Source organism: Lemur catta, chromosome 3 (genome assembly GCF_020740605.2).
Source record: "Lemur catta isolate mLemCat1 chromosome 3, mLemCat1.pri, whole genome shotgun sequence".
Taxonomy (NCBI): domain Eukaryota; kingdom Metazoa; phylum Chordata; class Mammalia; order Primates; family Lemuridae; genus Lemur; species Lemur catta.
Genome location: NC_059130.1, coordinates 120351583 through 120372216, shown reverse-complemented (window position 1 = coordinate 120372216; position 20634 = coordinate 120351583). Strand labels below are relative to the sequence as shown.

Genomic DNA, 20634 nt, shown 5'->3' with positions numbered 1-20634 from the left:
GGTTTTCAGATTAGGTATACTCAAACCTGTATGTTCAATATCTCTGGTATCTTATGTTTCTCGTATTTCCAGTAAACTCCCCCCGTCTGTGTATGTGTATATGTTTATATCTACCACCATTAGGGCAGTTGTTTATAAAATGTAAACCAAAGGGTAAAAGCTACCCCGTCTTTTAAAATATAGAAACAAAATCCACACTGCAAAAACGAAAAACTATGTTCACTCAGCACCCACGGCATCCATTGGTTAATACAGCCACAGCTACAAAATACTGAGACATCACTTACATGTGAATACTTTTTAGATGACTTACACTATATTAACATCAAAATATAGAATTGGAACAATGGAATTAAGTAAAATTTGTTATAATGTTTTGTTAGAAAAGCATTTGTAAGTTGGCATTTTTCACCCTAGAGCTCTTTTATTTAGTTAAACTTTATTTTGTTGGCTTGATACATATATTTTCAAGGTTCTCTGGCACAACTTAGCTGATATTTAATAGTTCTTAAGTATAAAAGACTACTTTTATATAGTATTATGTTATGGATTTTTCACAGCAATCTTAGGAGATTAGCACTCAGACATGATATTACCTCTTACTTACAGAGAGGACATGCAGATTTGAGGTTAAATGACATACCCAAAGTGATGTTTAATGTACATCCACCTTATTTTTAAGAAAGATTTGTCTTTTTTTTTTTTTTTTTTTTTTTTGAGACAGAGTCTCGCTCTGTTGCCCGGGCTAGAGTGAGTGCCGTGGCGTCAGCCTAGCTCACAGCAACCTCAAACTCTTGGGCTTAAGCGATCCTACTGCCTCAGCCTCCCGAGTAGCTGGGACTACAGGCATGTGCCACCATGCCCGGCTAATTTTTTTCTATATATTTATTTTAGTTGGCCAGATAATTTCTTTTTTTTATTTTTAGTAGAGACGGGGTCTCGCTCTTGCTGAGGCTGGTCTTGAACTCCTGACCTCGAGCGATCCACCCGCCTCGGCCTCCCAGAGTGCTAGGATTACAGGCGTGAGCCACCGCGCCCGGCCTTTAAGAAAGATTTGAATCCACTAAGAGTAAAGTAAGAAACAACCATGAATAAGCCCTAGAAAAGAAGCTGAGCCTCCGCTGCTTTCACGTGGAGACAGCAGTAGTTACTGGCTCAGAGACTTCTAGGACCACGTCCTCCTAGCCCCCGGCTGCTGCTTCTGTTTCCTCTGCTGTGCCTACAGCCTTACAGCCTCCTGCCATTGGAGAGTCCCAGAGCTCAGACTCTGGCCCACTCCTCTAGCTGCGGCCACTCTCTCAGAAGTGCACTTAGTCTCATGGCTGTTAATACCATCTGTGAGCTGGCAGCGTTTCTCCTCTGATCCTCACGTGCTCCATCTAGCTATCTGTTTGACAGTTCTGATGTTTACTGGTCATCCAAAGCATAACATGCACAAAACCAAACTCCCTAGAACCTGCTGCTCCCAGAGACTTGCCTGTCTCCATGAAAAGGAGCTCCATTCTTTCAGCTATACAGATCTAAAGCCTCAGAGCCATCCTTGGATCTTATTTTTCTCAACCCCCAGCAAGTCCTATCACCTCTATCTTCAAAATATATGTACAGAACCTAATCCCTTTTCACTACTTCCTCCACTGCAATCCTGCTGAAAGCCATATGTCACCTGTATTAGTGCATTACTTTCCTGGCTGCTCTGTCCTAAGACCTTGCTGTACTCCATCCTCAGTCTGTTCTTGAGAGAGCAGCCAGAGAACCCTGTGCTGGGATCCCTCTGTGGCTGATCTCCCTCCTGGTAAAAGCTACAGCTGTCCCTGTGGCCTACTGGTCTCTAACAATTTTCGTCCCTCCCATTACTTCTCTGACTTCATCTCCTGTTTCTCCCCTTGCTCCTCCAGCTTTATGCATGCCACCTTGTTGTTCCCTTTAAAAGGGCAGGGACATTTTCCCCTGCAGAATCTTTGTAGTAGACGTCATTTGCGTGACTTGCTCCCAACTGTTACCTTTGCAGGAAGGCCTTGCGTGACCATGCTATTTAAAACTGAACCCTCCCACCCCACCCCACCTCTCCTTTCTGCTTTATTTTTATCTGCAGCACAGCACTTACCTCCATCCAGCATACAATGTAATTTACTTATTTGTATTTTTTCTTTTCTCTCTCCTCACCCTGCCCCATGGAAATTCCTTGGAGGTAGTGACTTTGGTTTGCTTTAATTACTGAAATAGTCCCAAGCACCTAGAATGTTGCCTGTCACATAGTAAGCATTCAGTATAAATTGAATGAATGAATGCATTTTGGCACATCAGTAAGATACTGCCTATAAAGGGCTTAACAACGCTCCCCCCAACACACACATATATGCACTGTGTAAATATTAGCTGCTGTCATTATGCTCTGTACCTTCTGTGTTTTTTTAAAGATAAGATTTTTGTGCTAACAAAAAGGTATAGAAAAGAAAATAAATAAAGATAAGATTTTTAACTGAGTTTCTATGTGGTCAAGGCAAAAAGGGGAATATCATATTACATAATTCTCTTCTGAAGAAAGCACACTCCCTCTTCTGGGGAAATGTGTGTCTTTTCCTGTTAATAAGTTCTAAAAGCAGTCTGTAACTCAATACTTTCATAAAAACAATAAACCAACACAAAAAGCATTGTCTTTTGGGTGATTTAACTGAGGATGACTTCTTTTCACCCTCCACTCTCACCTGGATTATTGTTTAGCTTTCCGTTTCTTCTGTTAACCACCCTTAAGCTAAGGGCAGTGACCATGGTTTACAGAGAAGATCTTTATCTAGTGAGTGATAAAACAAGGACAAAGGTGCAGGCCTTTCCCTATGCCACAAATCCCATCCTGGTTTTTATTAAAAAAAGAAAAACGAATCTGAATAACGTGGCCATTCCTTTTAAATTGCTTATTATGAGTCCTACTCTTTCAGAGAGTCCTACTTTAAAAGATTCATCAGACAACAGAATTTATTTATATAGGAAGTTTATTTTTCAAAATGTAAATCATGGTTTGCTAGTGTCTTATCAGTGTAACCTGTTAGAGAAAAAATATTCTCCACAGGAGAACCGATAACTTTTTTTTTTTTTTTTTTTTTGCTTATAGTTACTTGAAAAGAAAAAAGGCAAGATGTTAACAGATCAGGTTCTTACTATTAAATTGACCACAGTAATAGTATATCTATTTTTTTCAGGTATCTTTTTTTTTTCAAAAAAAAAAATCTTCTGGCTTGATTTTTTTTTATTTTTTTTTTTGTTATTTATTTATTTTTCTTTATTTGCAACAACCCCTTCCAAATGATGCTTGGTTTTTTTTCAGCAGAGCTCTTATTCTTTAAACTTCCAAGGGTGCCTTATTTTTGTTTTTTTCAAGTACCCTTTTAATCTGAAAAGTAATGTATTAGTGAGCTAGTACCTATCTGTTGAAAACTGACATGTTCCGATGAGACATTTGACTTGGATTAGTCTATGGTATGCATGTTATGATCCAAAACTAGTGAAGAGAATGAAATGCACCAAACAAGACTCTCATTTTTTTTTTTGCATTTCTTTCCTAAATGAGTTTGTGACTTTCATTTGTGGGAAAATGGGTCTGGATCCGTACATGCTTTATTTTGAAGCTAAAATGTACCATTTATATTAGGAACTTGACTGTTCCAGAAGAGTTTTGTAAACATCCAGATAGGTTAGAAGTTTGGATTATGTAACAGGTTTGATTTTTTGCCAACTGTCAATATGCGTAACCATGGAGACCATCTTTCTTAAAAGGCCTGAGTCACTGGAGGACACAAGTTCCCTGCTGCATTATGGATGAGAGGCTTTTGTGCTTCCTGGAGCCAGAGATTCTCATAATTGTGTTTAAATGACTCCTGGAGCTGCCCAGTGTACATTAATGGGGACCGCAGAGAAAATCTAAACTTTAAACAATTTTTTAACATACTTAGCATTTGAAAATCCTTATTAAGTACTATATTGTAAGGTGGAGGTCACTTCATGGTGTCATTTGAGAGATTTTGTTCAGAGAGCTCGGCCTTTTAAAAACAATACTGATTTGAGATAGTAAGATAGTAAAAGTAAAGTATTTTAATTTGAAAATAAATTCTCATGTCTCTATTATGGGCCAAATGACCTATTTTTGGCCAGTGTAAATATTCACTAAAACTCCATGAATTTCATTTTGAAGTGTTATATTTATAGAAACTCAAGAATTGTGTTTACCCTAACCTTGTTTATGACTTTATTGGCTATTATCATGAGCTCAGTATTTTTATGGCTTCTGGCAAGCTTTTTTTAAAAGAACTTTTTGTTTTGAAATAATTCCAAACGTACAGAAAAAGGACAGGGATGGCATAAATAACTTGTTTATACCTTTTTCTAGATTCAGCAATTTTTAGCATTTTGCCATATTTGTTTTTTCCTTTTTGCTCTGTATTCATACAGATTGTTTCTACACCGTTTGAAAGTGGGTTACATGCCTCATCATACCCTGTACTTTTAATTCTCTCCAGCGTGTAGTTTCTGAGAATAAAGGTAGTCTGTTAAAACCACAGTACAGTTTTCAGATTCAAGAAAATTTGTATTGATATGCTACTTTTTAACTAGGCTACAGTCCAGTTTTATCAATTGTTCATTGTGATTGATTTATCATAAGAACTAAATTTTGTTTTCAAGCAGTGTTCCTACCAGTGCCTCTCTTCCTCTCTAGATCTTTTTCAGTGAGTCTCTTTTCTCTTTCCTCGTCTATTTTTATTTTTTAAAACAGTTTTATTGTGATATAAATTATATACCATACAGTCCACCCATTTAAAACATATAGTTCGACTGTTTATATTAATAGTATCTTCCAGGGTTTTGTACAGCCATCACCACATTTTATTAATAATTTTAGAAAATTTTCATCCCTACTAAAAGAAACCTCTTACCCATTTGCAGTCACTCCCATCCCCCGCCCCAACCCCCAGCCCAAGGCAGCCAATCACCAATCTACTTTCTGTCATTATCCATTTGTCTCTTCTGGACACTTCATACTATATGTAGGTTTTTGTTTCTGGCTTCTTTCACTTAGCCTAATGTTTTAAGGGTCACCCTTGCTGTAGCACATATCAGTACTTCCTTCCTTTTCACTGCTGACTAATGTTCTGTTGTATGTCTAGGTCTTATTTTAAACCCATTGCATTGACCTTCCCCAGATGTAATGGAGAAAAGAAAGAAATGAAATGTCTGTTGTGTTTGTAGTGAGATTTGCTATAGATGTAGCAAAGCAAAGTATCTTCATGTGACAGTCAGGGTGGCCAGAGGGATTAGTCTGGGCCACATAAACAAGAATGTGTCTTGGGATCACTTAAAAGGGACTTCGTTTATACCTGCCAATAAGGAAAGGAGTAAGTTTTTTAGTAGATTCCTTAGTATTTCAATATAAGACCATGCTGTGTGAGCATAGAGATAAATCTTTTTTCTTTCCTATCTTTTTCTTTTCTAATTGCTAGCCTACTGCTTTTTAGGAAAGCTCTTTTTTTCCGCTGTGGGTTTTTTTTTTTCCCCTCCAAGACAGGGTCTTGCTCTGTCACCCAAACTAGAGTGCAGTGGTGTGATCATAGCTTGTTGCAACCTCAAACTCCGGGGCTCAAGTGATCCTCCTGCCTCAGCCTCCTGAGTAGCTGGGATCACAGGTGTGCACCACCACATCTGGCTAATTTTTTCTATTTTTGGTAGAGATGGGGGTCTCACTCTTGCTTAGGCTGGTCTTGGACTCCTGACCTCAGGCAGTCCTGACACCTCTGGCCTCCCAAAGTGCTAGGATTACAGGTGTGAGCCACCGTGCCCAGCAGGAAAGCTCTTAAAGGTACAAAAATTCTTTATTTCAAGCAATTGAAATATTTTATAAACATCCAAAAATTAGGAGAATAGAAGCTAAGAGTCCAAATTGTTTTTCTTTTTTAAGACATCTCACTGGTAGACAACAACTAGAGCATGAAAAGTTATATAGTGATCTCAGGAAGGGAAGAGTGGGAGAGAAAGTTATGAACAGACAAAACTTTAACATTATCCAACATGCCATGGACCAAAACGTCAGTTTGACCTCTGTTGCACCAAAAATTTCAGCTTGGCTTTGGAAACTTTCTCCACTGGAAAAGTAGAAGTGGTAGAAATAGAATTGGCAGTATTCATTTTACTATTAGCTTTATAGGAACATCTTTTCGGTAAAGTCAAAGATACCTTTTTCTTATACCTTCAGTGTGTCATGGTAAAACATTTTATAAATTTTTGACTAGGATGTGATTGTTAGCTAGATCAGCTTACTTAGAATACTGTCAAATCGAAGGTACTAGTTACCAAGTACAGAAAAATCCTCAATAAGGAGATTAAATTAGAGAAGACCGTAATATAACAATGTAAATTGTATTGGATGCCATGAAAATTGAGCCATTGAAACCAACTTGAAGTATCACTGTGTTGCAGTGGAAAAATGCCTCTAAGAATGGTCCATAGAATCCTTTTAGGATTTTCTGAGTTGCTTTTAGTCAAAAATACATTTTTTGTGAAAGGCATTTTGGTGAGGTTATGGAGACATTGGAACCCTTGTGCATTGCTCGTAGGAATGTAATAGATGGTGTAGCCACTGTGGAAAATAGTATGGTCGTTCCTCAGAAAATTAAACATAGAATCACCATGTGATCCAGCAATTTCACTTGGTATGTACACAAGAGAATTGAAAGCAGGGACTCAAATATATATCTGTATACCCATGTTCATAGCAGTGTTAGTTACGATAGCCAAAAGGTGGAAGCAACCCAAGTGTCCATTGATGGATGAATGAATACTATTTTTATTTGCTCTGTGACCTTTGAGAGAAGTACTAGATGAATGGAGAAATAAAATGTGTTACATACCACAATGGAATAGTATTCAGCCTTAAAAAGAAGGAAATTCTGACACATGCTACAACATGAAGACTAAGTGAAATAAGCTAGCCATGAGGGGATGAATATTGTATGATTCCACTGATAAGAATTCATAGAGACAGAGAATAGAATGGTGGCTGCCAGGGGCTTAGGAGGGAGGACTAGGAATTAGTGTTTAATGGATGCCAAGGTTTAGTTTGAGAGCATGAAAAAGTTCTGAAGGTGGTTGGTAGTGATTATTGCACAACAGTGTGGGTGTACTTGATGCCGCTGAACTGTGTGCTTAAAAATGGTTAAGATGGTAAATTTTATAGTATGTATATGTTACCACAAAAAATTGAAAAAAAGCAGTCACAATATTATCTTTGGACTTGAAATACTAGGCTTTGGTTTTAAATAACCTACATCCTGCCTGTGAAAATAATTAGGTTTTTCTGTTCCCTATATCTCTGTAGAGGGTTCTATAATAGGTAAAGGTCTAGCACATAGGATTGTTATAAATAAGAAGTAAGTCTAAAAGAAATACCATCGAAAGCTATCTCTGAACCTGTTTTCTCAGTGAGTTTTGTTATTATGAGGACATTATTCCCTGTATCAAACCCTTTGCCAGGTACTTATTCTACCTTAATAGGATTTTGGTGTGTGGTAGAAACCCTGAACCTCTTCCTCCTATGGGAACAAGGGAAAAGGCTTCTTGAAAACATCTGATGCTTTTGAAGCTTGTTTTTTCACTGTATTTTATTAAAGTATTCTACAGTGTTCTGATTCTGTATTGTAATAGAATCAGATAAAAGTTTTGGGTCTCTTAAATACTTTATTCTCTCAAGGAATTAATGTGAAGGTTAACTCCTCCTCATTTTGCGTAAGCCTTGCCAGAGGGGTTTTAAAGGTATATCTTCTCTTGTTATTCAGGTCAATCTTGGAGAAGGAGGGACCAAAGTCACTTTTTAGAGGCTTGGGTCCAAATTTGGTTGGAGTTGCACCATCAAGGTAAGCATTAAACTTTTCAGCTTGCTCAGTACCAGCAATATATAGTGCTAGGTCCTTTCTTACCAAAGGCTGATACTGCTAAATGACCATTTTCTTTTTCTGTGTTGGATTTGCCTAAATATATCTGATATAGGTGATATAGGGAATAGTGTAGGTGTGTCTTTTAGTGTGAGGAGATTCTAGTTATTGTATTCTTTTTTTTTTTTTTTTGAGACAGAGTCTCACTTTGTTGCCCGGGCTAGAGTGAGTGCTGTGGCGTCAGCCTAGCTCACAGCAACCTCAAACTCCCGGGCTTAAGCGATCCTACTGCCTCAGCCTCCCGAATAGCTGGGACTTCAGGCATGCGCCACCATGCCCGGCTAATTTTTTCTATATATATTTTTAGTTGGCCAGATAATTTCTTTCTATCTTTTTTAGTAGAGACGGAGTCTCACTCTTGCTCAGGCTGGTCTTGAACTCCTGACCTTGAGCGATCCACCCGCCTCGGCCTCCCAGAATGCTAGGATTACAGGCGTGAGCCACTGCACCCAGCCTTATTGTATTCTTAAGTATGAAAATTAATCTATTTTTACCTGTAATCTACTCTAAGTAAGTGTGCTACTCTGGGTAGGGCATGTGGTCAGCAGCATTGCTGTCACTGGGGAGCTTGTTAGAAATGCACACCCCAGATCAGCATCAAAATCTGCATTTTAACAATACCCCCAGGCCGGGCGCAGAGGTGGTAATCCTAGCCCTCTGGGAGGCCGAGGCGGGTGGATCACTCAAGGTCAGGAATTCGAGACCAGCCTGAGCAAGAGCGAGACCCCGTCTCTACTAAAAATAGAAAGAAATTATCTGGCCAACTAACATATATACAGAAAAAATTAGCCGGGCATGGTGGCGCATGCCTGTAGTCCCAGCTATTCGGGAGGCTGAGGCAGTAGGATCGCTTAAGCCCAGGAGTTTGAGGTTGCTGTGAGCTAGGCAGACGCCACGGCACTCACTCTAGCCCGGGCAACAGAGTGAGACTCTGTCTCAAAAAAAAAAAAAGAGAAAAAAACAATACCCCCAGATGATTCACATGCACTTAGAAATCTGAGAGAGTTGTAAAGGCTTTTAACTTCACTTTCTATAAAGTGATAACCTCATATTTTTGCAAGGCTTAATTCTCTTTAAGGCTTATTAGAATATATAGACCTATACTGTCCCAGTATGTACGCTAGCTGTTTTTAAATTGATTAAAATTAAAGGTTCAGTTCCGCAGTTTCACTAGCCATGTTTCAAGTACTCAATATCCACATGTAGCTAGTCTCTACTGTATTAGAGAGCATAGACTCAGAACATTCCATCTTCACAGACAGTGCTGGTAGAGGGAGGATAACTATGTATGGGTATGAAAGTGAAAGAGAGAGAGAATAGCATATCTCTGGAAAGCAGATAAGAAACTGCTTCTAGAAATGACCTCCAAGGAGTCAGGGGCAGGACACTTACATTATTCTGTGTAGCACTTAAAGAGATTTTAAAGATGATTAAATCTTAAAAATGAGAATATTGTCTTAGACAAGGTGAAGATCAAGCACTTAGAATTCTTCTAGATCTATGCTCCAGTTTAAACACATATCACCTGAGGATGTTACAAAAATGCAGATTTTGACTGGGCGCGGTGGCTCACGCCTGTAATCCTAGCACTCTGGGAGGCTGAGGCGGGTGAATCGCTCGAGGTCAGGAGTTCGAGACCAGCCTGAGCAAGAGTGAGACCCTGTCTCTACTAAAAATAGAAAGAAATTATCTGGCCAACTAAAAATATATATAGAAAAAATTAGCCAGGCATGGTGGCGCATGCCTGTAGTCCCAGCTACTCGGGAGGCTGAGGCAGTAGGATCGCTTAAGCCCAGGAGTTTGAGGTTGCTGTGAGCTAGGCTAACGCCACGGCACTCACTCTAGCCCGGGCAACAGAGCAAGACTCTGTCTCAAAAAAAAAAAAATGCAGACTTTTTTATTAAACCCTTTTGTTCCTTTAGAATTTGATAATGTATATAATAATATACTTAAAAATAGAAAGTACTAGTCTGAGAGATAATATGGGGTATGCATTATTAATAGATGGTAAATGTACTGTCTGTCTGTAGTAAATAGAGCCATATCTGCTTGTGGGCAGTGCTAACACAGTAAGCCTGTTAATCCGACGTAGATTATTGGCTATAGCACCCATTTAGAACAGTTGGGATTTCGGGAAAAAAGGAAGACTTATATTTTATAACACAATAACGATAAGTAGTTAAGATCCTAAGTTGAAAAATATATTCTATGATTGGCCAATAGAAAAAAGAAGTATTTTTCTTGGCATTGCTGGTGAAAGAGCAGGAAAAATCCCAAGGAGCTCCTACTGCCCATCCCCAGCAAGAGGGAAGACAGAAGGGGGGAAAGGGAACAGACAAGGGAAGATCAGAGGGTGGGGGATGTGGCTGACCAGGAGGGTGTGTGCTGGGGGGAGGCTGTGAACGAAAAATACTGTATGATGACTGTTCCTCTGTGATCCCGACTCATCCAAAAACAGTTCAAATTATATTTGACATTCTTATTTTGTTGTAAGGCAAAATAAGTGTGGTATAATTTAGAAATATTGTAAATTTTAAAAGTTACAATGTATGTTGGTGCTTAAAGGATTAACATTTATCTAGAATGAAGAATGTAAAAGGACTTTGTCCAATAATACCAAAATGTCATTTTCCTCAACTATTTTGAACGCCTCTATCATCACTGAGTAATCCCTGTAGGGGCAAGCAGGAGCTTCCTAAAAGTTCCTGCAGCAGGTTTTCGTCTTAGCACAGGTGTGGGCAAGCTTTCGGTTATGTGTCAACGTGTTTCTGGTATTATTTTCCTAAAGTTTTCAGATGTTGCAAAGGGACACACATATTTTATTGCACCATAATGATTTCTTTATAATGTTCTCTTTGTTCTAACAGGGCTGTGTACTTTGCGTGTTACTCCAAAGCCAAAGAGCAATTTAATGGCATTTTCGTGCCTAATAGCAATACTGTGCATATTTTCTCAGCTGGCTTGGCAGGTATGTTACCCTAATGAATGGAGATAGTTTCTCACTTTCCTGAAGCATGTGTTCTGCCTTTCAGTTTTTCCAGGAATTAGAAATTAGCTCCCTGGCTTCCTTAGCACCTAAAATTATTTTTCTAAAGTTTTGTGTTAGAACTGATAGAATATGAGTGTTTGAGAGCAATTTGTAACTTGATTTCATTTTCTTAGACCACTAAAACTTTATTCTCCCTCAAAATTTACATGTTCTATGCATGCTACAGGCGTTATGTTCTTAAAGGAATATTAATAAGTTGTTCATGTCTTTCTGTTTCCCCATTAAGTTATTTTCTAAAATTAAAGAAAACTGCTGTCTTTGCACCTCCCACGGTGTCCAGCACACCCTGTGTGCAGTCGGAACATCTGTCCCTAACAACTGGGTTGTCCAGTGCAGGTGCAGGGCTGGTAGTAGAGATTTTCAGTAGGGCAGTGACAGCTCATGAAGCATCTATTCTCTTGAGGGAGTCATTCCATTTACTACAGAAAAGTCATAGCAGGACTTTCTCCAGGAAGTATTAAATATCTTAGAGAACTTAAGTAGGCATTATAAGCTTATAAGGTGTACACACCAGTTTTGTCAGCCTTTGTTACTCCAAATACAAGTATTAGCAACCCATCTGAGAATTTATAGGTAATAATTTCTGGACCCTGAATAGAAAATAACGTTAAAGTTGCTTCACACAAGGAAGCCATTTCTACTGAATACGGAGCTCTGGCCAGCCACAGTGGCTCACTCCTGTAATCCCAGCACTTTGGGAGGCTGAGGCAGGAGGATCACTTGAGGCCAGGAGTTTGAGACCAGCCTGGGCAATATAGTGAGAAAAAAAAAATTAGATTGGGCGTGATGGTTCACACCTATAGTCCCAGCTACTCAAGAGGCTGAGAGATAGGAGAATCACTTGAGCCTGGGAGTTCAAGGTTGCAATGAGCTATGATTGTGCCACTGCACTCCAGCCTGGACAACAGAGAGAGACTTTGTCTCTAAAAAAAAAAATTAAAAATGAAAAACAAGTTGCTCTAAGGAGGAAACACAGACTTCTAAAACAGGTCGAGGTTTGTTTAATAGGCTAATAGTAGGTTAGCCATAAGTTAAAGCTATCAATCAGTTTGTAAGTTTTGCAGAGTTAAAAGAACCCTGCTAGATAAAGCAGACCTCAAGGGAGTTATTTAAGCTAGTATCTTCCTACTGTGTAATTAATCTGCTTACTCAGCACTGTAGAGGGCATTAGGTATTAGAGAAGAGGCACCATGTCTCAGACTAACACCATGGTGTTTCTTTTTTTGATTGGTCTGGAATGATTAGCAGTGTTAAGATGGGGAAGGCTTACTGAAAAAGTAGTTCCTATAAGCACATAGTCTTAAAAATTCAATATCCTTACATGATCAGGTTTTAAAAGTTCTAAGTGTAGATTCAGATAAATGGAGATTTAGTTGCTTGCATTCCAAGTTAGGTATAAGATAACATTTTGGATTAGATCATCAACTTTTAAAAAACAAGTTATTTCTCCGTCTGAAGCTTATAGATTGAGTTTTAGGATAGTTTCTTGTTTACCTTAGGAACCACATTAATAGAAATATCAACAGCACCACCTAGAGGTTGAAAAGACTACATAGGGCTCTAGAAAATTGAGAGAAATTTATTTTACACCCAACAATACCAATAGGTGTTAAACTTTAGGAGACTAAAGCTTCCATCTACAGTATAGAAATGTAACTGTGTCCTACTACCAGTTTTATCCATTGGGCTTTTCTTTCTTTTTTCTTTTTTTTTGGAGACAGTCTCCCTCTGTCACCCTGGTAGAGGGCAATGGCGTCATGGTAGCTCACCGCAACCTCAAACTCCTGGGCTCAAGAGATCCTCCTGCCTCAGCTTCCCAAGTAGCTGGGACTACAGGCGCACTACACTACACCTGGCTAAATTTTCCATTTTTAGTAGAGATGAGGTCTCACTCTTGCTCAGGCCGACCTCGAACTCCTGAGCTCAAGCAGTCCTCCTACCTCGGCTTCCCAGAATGCTAGGATTATATGCGTGAGCCACTGGGCCGGGTCTCCATTGAAATCTTGATTTCAAAGTTTATCATATGATATAGACATCTTTAGTAAGCATTGAATGTGTAGTGATGATGACATTTTTGGGTTTTTTTCTTCCAGCTTTTATCACAAATTCCTTAATGAATCCTATATGGATGGTTAAAACCAGGATGCAGCTAGAACTGAAGTAAGTTATTAATTGTTCTTTCCTTAATATAAGAATTCTTGGGGATTTTTGTCTTCCCCCAATTCTAGCTATGGAATGAGATATTCAAGGGCTGTCCAGAATGTATCCAGCCATGTAATGTGTTCTCAGTATATTGACAATGGCTGGATACTTTCCGGACAGCTCTTGTACAGAGTCCTTAGCTATTCCCTTCCTTGTTTTCTCTGAATCTAAGCCTATGTAGAGATGCCTTTTGCTTTGAGGTTTGTATTGCAAGCATTGTGGGGAGATAGGGCCAACAGGTAACAAACTAGGGAAGACAGGAAGTTCTCTCAGCAGGGTCCCTGATCTGTAGTCCTGACTTCCTTCTTAGACCCCTTTGCAGGCCCCACCCCCAAGTTGAAGTGTTGTAGACTCTCCTCCAGATTAATGGGAAGGTGCCACTAAGGGCGGTAAATGCCTTTAGCCCCTAGAAGGGTGGTTTTAGTCTCTAAGACCCTCAGAAATACTTACGCCCTCAGTGTTCTTTTTTTTTTTTTCCTCTCTTCCTGAATAGAATAGCCAGCCAGGGGTTCGTAAACATTTTTTTTGTGCTGTGAATTCCTTTGGCAGTCTGGTAGAGCCTGCAGGCCCTTTTTAGAATAAGACTTTTTAAAGTACAGTTAGCTCTGATATGGTTGTATGCTTCTTAACACACTAACAAGATCTAGCAGCAGTCCAGTAACTACTGTAATTTTTCAAAGAAGTGATGATGATAAAGTATCCTGTGATGTTTGTGACAAATGTGATATCTTTGTGTAAAATCATAGGTACGGCCAGGCACAGTGGCTCATACCTGTAATCCTAGCACTCTGGGAGGCTGAGGCAGGAGAATTGCTTGAGCCCAGGAGTTTGAGGTTGCAGTGAGCTATATACCACTGTACTCTACCCAGGGCAACAGAGTGAGACTATCTCAAAAAAAAAAAACAACAACAAAAAACCAACAAAAAAAAAATCACAAGTACTGCTAATCCTACTGTGGCCTGTTACCTACATTCACAATTGAAGTAATATTGATTTCTGTTAGAGAGTGGGGCCAAAGATACCATTTCCCCCCCCCCCCCAGTCCAAGTTCAAGGAACTGCCTGAATTCTATCAGAGATCTCCTGTGTTACTATGTTGCCTAGAAATGTGTGCACTGGAAACTTTCAGCTAGTCCTGTCTGACCTTCCACCTCCTCTAAAGAAAGGAGATGGGAAAGCCCCAGGAAGGGTAGTTAAGGCCTGTCTTAGTAGCCTCTGCATTGGCCTTTGACTCCAGGTTCCCCCAGCCCATCCTACCAGAAAGCCTTCTGAAGTGCATCAGGTCTGATTTGAACAGATTGCTCAGAATCCTTCAGTGAATCTCAGTTACTCTCAGGGTGGAATCCCAATTCCCTGGCTTAGCATTCAATGGTCCTTTGAAATTTTCCAAAAATGTCATAGACTCTTATGCTTCCATCTCGCTGAGTGTGCTGTCCCTCACCAGGAATCCCTTTTCCCCTTCTTGGTTGTGCTAACACCTCTCCTGGAAGCCTTTGGAAATCACTCCCAATTCTAAGTGTTCACGTAGTGTCCTAATACCACTTCTGTTTAGCAACAGATAAATGAGGCCATCAGCTGAGGTCCTTTATATGCATACTGTTCAATCTACCTAGTAACGATCATGCTCAGAACATTTTAGAACTTTGTTCAGGTGGGCTTTGTTAATATTTGTCTCTCAACAATGAATATTTGTTGCTTGCACTAGTCACTGGGGAAAAAGCGGGGAACAAGACCTAGCTGCTGCCTTCTAGATGCCTACAGCTGTATAGAAAATAAATAAAAAGAATTATAGTTTGGTGGGATAAGGGGCCTGAGGTGCTACTAGACTCTGGAGGTCACCAAATGCAGTCCAGGCTGGGTGAGGAGAGCAGAGGTCGGGAGGTCCTCCGGAGGCAGCAGCATCCACCCTAGCATCTGAGTAGCCAGGTGGACGCGAAGTGAAGAGTGCTTTGGGCGCAGGGCGTTTCGTGTGCAGAATGAAAGCATGGTTAGTTCTGGGGAGCTGTGAGACAGGAAGTCTCCGTTTGGAGACTAGAGCAGTGAGAGAGACCACCCTGTACTTACCAGCCTGTCAGAATTCTGGTGAATTTCCCTTCAGTATTTTCCTATTTGTATCATAATTATAATCATCGTTCACATATAATTTTGTCCTCCTTTCTGCTGAAAGCACTCCCTGTATCTCACTGTTGTCATGACTATTTTAATCGAGTAGATGTACTATAATTTACTTATCTACGCCTATTAGATATTTGGATTGTTTTGATTGTAGTAGAGTTATGGTTCCTCTGTGAGGAACGTCATCCTCGGTATAGCTGTTTCTCAAATTAGGTCAAAGCCTGTGACCGTCTTTTTGTGACTCCCATAACAGATGCCTGTGCTCTCCTTTGGGCCTGCCAGGTGTCCAGCTAGTTGGCCTGGGCTCACAGTGGCCGACACATTTCTCCTACTGTATAATTTCTCTGTATATTTTGTCACTGTCTTTTGTGACTAGTCGGGCTCACTCAAGTATCTTTTAACAGCCTGCCATTGATTTCCTTCATGCAGGGTGAGGGGCTCCAAGCAGATGAACACGCTCCAGTGCGCTCGTTACGTCTACCAGACGGAGGGCATCCGTGGCTTCTATAGAGGATTAACTGCCTCTTATGCTGGAATTTCAGAAACTATAATCTGTTTTGCTATTTATGAAAGTTTAAAAAAATATCTGAAGGAAGCTCCATTAGCCTCTTCTGCGAATGGGACTGAGAAAAATTCCACAAATTTTTTTGGACTCATGGCAGCTGCTGCTATTTCTAAGGGATGTGCCTCCTGTATTGCTTATCCACACGGTATGTTTTGCTTTTTTCTTCCAGAACAGCAAAACAGTTGTCAGATTTGTCCTTTGTCAGTATACCTAGAGCTCTGTAGCACAAACTGAAACACAGATACCTGCAGGCAGGGTAAATGAGTACGAGTGGAACTGGCTTTCGCTGCATGGACGTGGGTCATGTGAGTAGTGGGAACCTTACTCAACCCTAACTGATTGTGGCCAAAACTTGCTGTGCAGAAATGCAGGCCCTGTATTGGTGAACTTCTTATATTTTTAAAGAAGCCAAAAATCTGGATTTTATTTAAAATTCTTTGATTTAAAAAAATTATGTAGGAGCCAAACTTAAACACATGGCTTCTACTTTGAATGGGGTGCTGAGTAAGGCTACTTTGGGTAAGCTTACTTTTAAAGAATTATAGAATTATCGTCCTACCGGCCTACTTCAAAAAAAATGCTTAATTTATTATGCCATGAAAAATAGGTTTTGTTTTCAGCAGCCTCCTGCACAGTTAGCTATGACAAATGCACACGATCAACTCAGTAACAGTATTGAGTCCCCATTGTGTGCTGGGGCACCAAGCTAGCCCCAAAGGGCCTATGGAGAAGAGGTTGGTGATGCCTTCTGGGGCCTGAGGTCTGTGTGACAGGCAAGAGTGACAAATGTCCAGCTGTGGATGCCTATGGCAGGGAGAAGGGCAAAGGCTTGAAAAGGGAAGAGGAGGTGGCTGTTAAGCTGGACAGAGTGGAAAAGGATTTGAGGAGGAGGAGGAGAAAATTTAGTATAGGAAAATAATTTGTCAAAGATATTGCCATACTTAATACAAATTACACCTTCAGTGATAGAAAACCATGAATTATTTTAAAATTAAGTCCCACTCAGCTAAGCTTTTTTTTAACCCCTTAAAAGTTATTTTATACTTTCGTGTGTGTGTGTGTGTGTGTGTGTGTGTGTGTGTGTGTATGTGTGTATCCCTAATTGACCAATTCCTAGAGTTGGAAAACGTTCTAAAAGAACTTTTCTTTGCCTGTCTAGGTATATGACTATTTTGTCCAAATAGAGCCAAGATGGCAAACAGACGTAGTTGGACATTGACAATTGTAGAGTTGTGTGCTTTGGATTCTTTCCCCATTTTATTTGTAGTGTAAAAGTGGTATTTCTCTCTCTGCAGAAGTCATAAGGACACGGCTCCGTGAGGAGGGCACCAAGTACAAGTCTTTCATCCAGACAGCGCGCCTGGTGTTCCGGGAAGAAGGTTACCTTGCTTTTTACAGAGGACTCTTTGCCCAGCTCATCCGGCAGATCCCAAATACTGCCATTGTGTTGTCTACCTATGAGTTAATTGTGTACCTGTTAGAAGATCATACTCAGTAACAGGCACAGAAAATTGTGCTCTAGAAGAATAAAACTGAAAAACTCAAGAAAAAAGAGAATTTTTTTCCATTGATGTTTAGAATGTTTGAGACTGAAACAGGGAAGGCCATAAAATATCTGGTCATATCACCTGTTGGACATTTCCTTTTGGATTCGTGCTTTCTGGAAGGTTTCGATTCATTAACGTTAATAGTTAATTATAACCTTTTTTTTTTAACTTAAGAGGATTCAGGATTAAGCAGCAACTAAATTAAATCATGCTATTTAATTTAAGTATACATTTGGTTTGTGTCCTCTTTTATGCTCACTGTACTGTAAACTGTGGCTAAGGACTTAAGTATTTCAGTGAAACATGCCCTAGAAATGCAGAGAAGGATAAAGTCAAAATACATCTTGTTTCTAATCTGACTGCTGGACAGGGAAGAAGTGTCACATTTGGTGGTACTGTGTGTACCAGGACAAACTTACTAGCTGTTTCTCTCTTCTGTACGTTTCCAGTTCTTCATACAGATTGATAATCCAAACTTTCAGGTTGCTGAGATGAAAAAAATAAGTATAACTTTCTGACATTAAATATTTTAAACTATAAAAATTTTCCTGAAGTTATGCTCTTCTTCTTCATTTAAACCAAAGGCAAGAGCTTTTATTAGTTTTTTAGCTCCTGGAGGTCAAGCCCAGGTACCTTGTAAGTGTGTTACAGCACAGCCTCCCAATTCCACTTTGAATGCAGAGTATGACCAAGAACAGCTGTTCTCTGTGAGGTCTTTCACCCTGTTCTTACATCTGTGCTCTTGGAGAAAAGGAACATAACACAGGACTGTTGCCCACCCCTTGGAGAGTTTGCTTTTATTCTGACAGGAAGTGCTGGTATTGTTTAAATACCCTAGTTCAAAGTTATAAAATTACCAGAATTTTATGCCCCCATTTTTAAAGAAAATTTAATAACGGAACAAAAAGATGGTAATAAGACAGAAAGCAGGTAAAAGCAATAGTCTTCCATTAGCTTTCCCTGGAATTTGAGTGTATAGTACATGAAGGCTATTTTTCAATCTGAACATCAGTAAAGATTGTTCTACTACTGATGTGTTGTAGTTTCGGATCCAATTGCAGAAACTCTGGCAGGGGTAAGAGGAGGGTATTTCCAAGTTGTATTTAAATTGAGTTTAATTTTGTTCATCTTTATATAGTCATAAGGGAAGTTAGCTGGTATTCTTCTACTGTCTAGTATAGTTTGCTTCGACAACTTACCTCTAAGTCACAATCCGTGACTTTAGTCAAGCTTCAGTGCTTTTAAACGAATGACAGTAAAGCGATTTCCAGAAACTCATTTTAACTCTTTCATGGTGCCCCCTAGTGACATTTTAATATTCACATGCTTATTTTAGTATTTGTATTTGATGATACTTAGCAACATCCTCCTATTTTAATATCCATATTAAAGCCTGGATTTTCCCCCAAGATTTTTATCTAATATGAAGGTTAAAAATTGGTTGTTTAATTTTCACTGATACATTCTTGAATGAATAAATTTGATGTTGACCTAGTATAATTTAGTTCTCTGCTTCTCCTGCACCAGGGCATTGAAATAAACTTGAGCACCCAAAATGGGAAGACAATAAGCAGGAAAGAAGTGCTAAAGAGGCTTGTTGGATTTGAAAATTGGAAATATCACTGTTTGAGCTGTTAATGGAGAAATCCCATCATTTATTTCTCTTCTTCACAAGCTTAGTCATTTGGATTTCATTATTTTTAAGTAATCATATATATACATGCATGCACACACATTACACCTTTTAAAACCCTCACTCCATACCCAGTATGTGTCAGGCACTGTGCAAAGTGTTAGGTATCTTCTCATTTAATTCTGACAATCTTGGAAATATTGTCATCATCCACATTTTATTTTTTTTTTTGGAATCAGTCTCCCTCTGTCACCCTGGGTAGAGGGGCAGTGGCATCATCATAGCTCACTGCAACCTCCAACTCCTGGGCTGAAGCAATCCTCTCCTCAGCCTCTGGAGTAGCTGGGACTACAGGCGTGCACCATGACCACGACACCCAGCTAATTTTTCTATTTTTAGCAGAGATGGGGTCTCACTCTCAGCCTCACTCTCAGGCTGGTCTCAAACTCTTTATCTCAAGCAATCCTCCCACCTCGGCCTCACAGACTGCTAGGATTACAGGTGGAAGCTATGCCTTGGTTGTTCATCTGCTCATGGCTGGTGAGAGCATCAAGACTGCAAATGGAAAGGCCTTTGCTTGGATACTCACTTCCAAGAAAGAGGAAGTCCAGTCCATACTCAAGTCAACCCTTAAGGGTTTTTTCTGGGTTTCTTTCACTCTCCCAGCCCATCCTTCCCGGCCAGTGAATGTGCATGATTAAGGTGGGGACAGGTGAACTGGGGGTAGGAACAAAGATAACATTTGCCCTGGACCCATCACTACCCACAAAGAACTTAAAATGTTGACCTCAAGAAACACTGCAAAAATTGTCAGAACACTGAAACATTGTGTGACTAGATACAAACATTTTCTATTTTCTAAACTAGAAGGTTAGCTCAAGTTAATAATGAAACACAGTTAATGTTCCCATCAGATGATCAGTGTGCAGTTCAGTGTTAACCATCCTCTATTTCCTGCAGGTAAGGCTTTATTCAAACTTTGGATATTGTAAATATCAATCTGCATGTTGCTTTTTAAAGAACGTATCATCCTTCCAGTGCAATAACTCTAGCTCTGACATTCTAATGGTTGCATTATGTTCCAAATTATAACTGTCCTATGATTTATTCAACCTAGTCCCTATCCATGAACGTCCTTGTTTCTAACAGGCTAATTTTTTAACCATCTGAGTTGCTTAAGGACCTGCAATTTGCGGCAAAACAGCGCTGAGCGCATAGGCCCGAGTTTGGCTAGAGTCGCTAGACTATGGGAAGACAGGCTTAGCAGGAGAAAAAGACTAAATTACAAGCAGTCGCTTATGTCCCCAGATGTTCTCCTTAGTCGCAGGTTAGTGGACCTTTTGCAGCCTGAGCTCCGGGCCCTGGCGGTGGGCGGGGCTTTCGCGCCGGGCTCCGCGCGCGGTCTTTCCCCTCCGGCCGCTGGGGGGCGCGCCCGAGCCGGCTCCGCCGCTTCCGCCGGCGCCCCGCCCACCCCGGCTCGCCCCGCGCTGCGATTGGCTGCGTGGCGGGAGCGCGCCGAGTCAGGGGGCGGGCCCGCGCTGGCTACAAAGC

At 40.1% G+C, this 20634-nt stretch overlaps 1 protein-coding gene across 1 annotated transcript in view; it reads left to right on the top strand.

Moving 5' to 3' along the window:
* SLC25A33 (solute carrier family 25 member 33) overlaps nt 1–17679 on the top strand; it is a 32750-nt gene extending 15071 nt beyond the window's left edge. Inside the window, exons 3-7 of the mRNA XM_045546201.1 lie at nt 7818–7895; nt 10841–10941; nt 13116–13182; nt 15768–16048; nt 17199–17679. Coding sequence (XP_045402157.1) covers nt 7818–7895; nt 10841–10941; nt 13116–13182; nt 15768–16048; nt 17199–17401 — 730 coding nt within the window. The 3' untranslated portion in view covers nt 17402–17679. The remainder of the gene's footprint in view (nt 1–7817; nt 7896–10840; nt 10942–13115; nt 13183–15767; nt 16049–17198) is intronic.
* Nucleotides 17680–20634: the final 2955 nt, after the last annotated feature.